We start from the raw sequence: 3014 nt of genomic DNA, 5'->3' as shown, positions 1-3014 counted from the left end.
ATAGCTCTCCTGGGAGGCACCAAGTTGAGCGAGATGGCCGCGCCTTTATACCCCCACACCAATCCCATCCGCTGGCTGTAGGCTGCCCCAGAAAGGGCATGACCTTGGGCGAGGGGGCCCTGCAGCAGCTGGGGAAGTCCTTCTCTGGAGGACCCTCTGAATGGCCCATGTGTCCACTCAGGCCCCGCCCACAACCCCCCACCCTCTGTCTCAGTTCCCCTCCCCTCATCCTTAGCATGTCTTGCTGGCTCATTGCAGATTGACCAGATGTTCGCCGCCTTCCCCCCTGACGTGACTGGCAACTTGAACTACAAGAACCTGGTGCACATCATCACCCACGGAGAAGAGAAGGACTAGGAGGGGGCTGGCTGCTGCGCCCTGGGCTCGTCTTTGCAGAGTGGTCCGTGCCCTCATCTCTCTCCCCCTAGTACTGCCTCTGTCCCCACCTTGTCTGTTAGCTGTGTGGCTGCCCCATTTATCCACCTCCATCTTCTTTGCAGCCTGGGTGGCTACAGATAATCTCATGGCCGCATATCCTAGAGATGGAAATCTATCCAGAGGCCGTGTTCCAATAAACAGGAGGTTGTGTATTTGGTCATGACATTTCTCTGACAGATAGTGCCTTGAGTAAGGAAGGCAAAAGTAGATGAGCTAGTGACAGCCTTGCAGTCATTATTGAATCTTGGTGACTCTTTATTTAAGGTAGACCTTTGCAGCCACTCAAAACTGTTTCTATTAAGGACCATGTTTTACTGGAATGTTACCTGGATGACCACAGCCCTCTCTTCCAAAGAGCTCAAGCATTTAGAGGGCCTTGCTTCCACGACATCCTTCCCTTAGGATGTCATTGGAATCTCCTGCCAGTGACAGTGACAAGAAGGAAGTGGCCTGACACATGGTAGGAACATAGCTCCTTCAACAGTAATCACATCTGCCAATTCTAAGAGAGTGATTTCTAGTTTCAGATAAAGTAGAAGTTGTCTGTACTTCTTCCTTAGCAAACTAGGGGAGCGATACTGACTTCTGACCCTGTCTGGGGCCCAGGCCTGGATGTGAGTTGACCCTTGATTTTGAGTGACCACAGTCATGGTTGAAGCATTCAGGTCTATTATGGCTGCAAGATTCCCAATGTAAGAAACAAATAGGGCCAGGTGTGGTGGCTCATCCCTGTGATGCCTGCACTTTGAGAGGCTGAGGCAGGAGGATCACTTGAGCCCAAAAGTTTGAGACCAGCCTAGGCAACATAGTGAGATCCAATCTCTACAAAAAATAAACAGCCAGGCATAGTGGTGTGCACCTGTGGTCTCAGCTACCCAGGAGGCTGAGGTGGGAGGATTGCTTGAGCCCAGGAGGTTGAGGCTGCAGTGAACTGCCCTCCAGCCTGGGTGGCAGAATGAGACTCTGTCTCCTAGAAAAGGAAAAAAAAAAAAAGAAAAAAGAAAAAGAAATAGGTTCAAATAACTAAGAAGTCCAAGGGCTTCAGGCACAGTTGCATCTAGGAGCCCAGACAGTGCCCTCAGAGGCTGGGGAGGCCTCTGTTTCCTGTCATGTTGCTCTGCTCTCGGCAGTGGCAAAATAATTAAGAGCAGTTCCTGCCCCCTTTCCAGCCCCTTAGCAATCCTAGAAGAGCATACTCCTGTCTCTCCCAACTCCATACAAACCTCAGAACAGGGCCTCGTGGGATCCCTCTGGGGCACCTGACCCCTGAACCAATCACCATGGACTGGCAAAGGCAGCGCTCTGATGGATGGACGGGCCTGGCTCAACTGATCAGCCCTGTGCTGGGGTTGAAATCAGAGCCCTCCTGAACCATATGGCCTGGAGATGGGCGGGAAGATTCCCCGGAGGAAAACCCGAGAAGCAGCAGGGAATGGACTTCAGGCACTTCAGGTTTTCAAGAGAATTCCAAGAACCCTCCCAGCACTTTGGGAGGTCGAGTTGGGCGGGTTGCTTGAGTTCAGGAGCTCGAGACCAGCTTGGCTAAAATGGCAAAACCCCGTCTCTACCAAGAATGCAAAAATTAACTGGGCATGGTGGCACATGCCTGTAATCCCAGCTACTCAGTAGGCTGAGGCAAGAGAATCACTTGAACCCAGAAGGAGGAGGTTGCAGTGAGCTGAGATCACTCCAGCCTGGGCGACAGAGCCAAACTCCGTCTCAAAAGAAAAGAGAGAATCCCAAGAACCTAAGAACACAGCCCAAGTCAATGACGTGATGGGAACAAGCTGAAATTTGGTGACAGAGTGGAGCTGGGGTCACAGTGAAGGCAGGAGGGCTCAGGAGGCCAGAGGAGCCACAGTTAGGGCCAGTCCTCCAGGTTTGACAATGGCAACAGTGCCATCCATGGCAGGAGCTCAGGGCCGAGCCAGCGACAGGATGAACGAAACTGTCTTCTGGCTGCAGAGACCTGGGGCCCCTTTCAAAGCAGGCTTCGTGGGCAGGGACCCAGGGGAGTCACGGCCCCACCCCATGACCCAGGATGCCCCACACCCTGTGGTGACCCTTGCCCCTCACAGCCTCCCTGCACTCCAGAGCTGGTCCAGGCTGAGACCCTCATACCCCGGGCTCCTGTGGTCAGAGATGCAGTCCGGCACCAAGAAGGCGGGACTCAGGACACTCCAGGGCAGTGCGTGGTTCTGGGCAGGACACTGTGCACTCAGCTCTGCAGTGACATGCTCACCCACAACAGACACACGCAGAGATGGAGACATGCAGAGACACACAGAGAGACACAGAGATGCACACAGATACACAGTGAGCTGAGATCACACCACTCACTGAGCTGAGATCACTCCAGCCTGGGTGACAGAGCCAAACTCTGTCTCAAAAAAAAAAAAAGAAGAAGAAGAAAGAGAATCCCAAGAATGGGTACAGACATGCAGAGACACACAGAACACACAGAGACAGAGATACAGGGACATACAGAGATGAACGCAGAGATACAGAGACACACACAAATACAGACATGCAGAGACACACAGACAGGGACACACAGAGACATACAGAGACACACA

The 3014-nt window shown here is 52.8% G+C and overlaps 1 protein-coding gene across 3 annotated transcripts in view; it reads left to right on the top strand.

Moving 5' to 3' along the window:
* Positions 1 to 614, top strand: part of MYL2 (myosin, light chain 2, regulatory, cardiac, slow) — a 17239-nt gene extending 16625 nt beyond the window's left edge. For 2 of the 3 annotated variants that reach the window (XM_011997878.1, XM_011997879.1), the window contains one exon: positions 259 to 612. In XM_011997878.1, the coding sequence (XP_011853268.1) occupies positions 259 to 357 (99 nt within the window). In that variant the 3' untranslated portion in view covers positions 358 to 612. Of the gene's footprint in view, positions 1 to 258 lie in introns of all 3 variants that reach the window. The other variant, XM_011997880.1, reaches the window with a different exon arrangement.
* Positions 615 to 3014: the final 2400 nt, after the last annotated feature.

The sequence above is a fragment of the Mandrillus leucophaeus genome, unplaced genomic scaffold (genome assembly GCF_000951045.1).
Source record: "Mandrillus leucophaeus isolate KB7577 unplaced genomic scaffold, Mleu.le_1.0 Scaffold55, whole genome shotgun sequence".
Taxonomy (NCBI): Eukaryota; Metazoa; Chordata; class Mammalia; order Primates; family Cercopithecidae; genus Mandrillus; species Mandrillus leucophaeus.
This window is presented reverse-complemented; position numbering and strand designations above follow the sequence as displayed.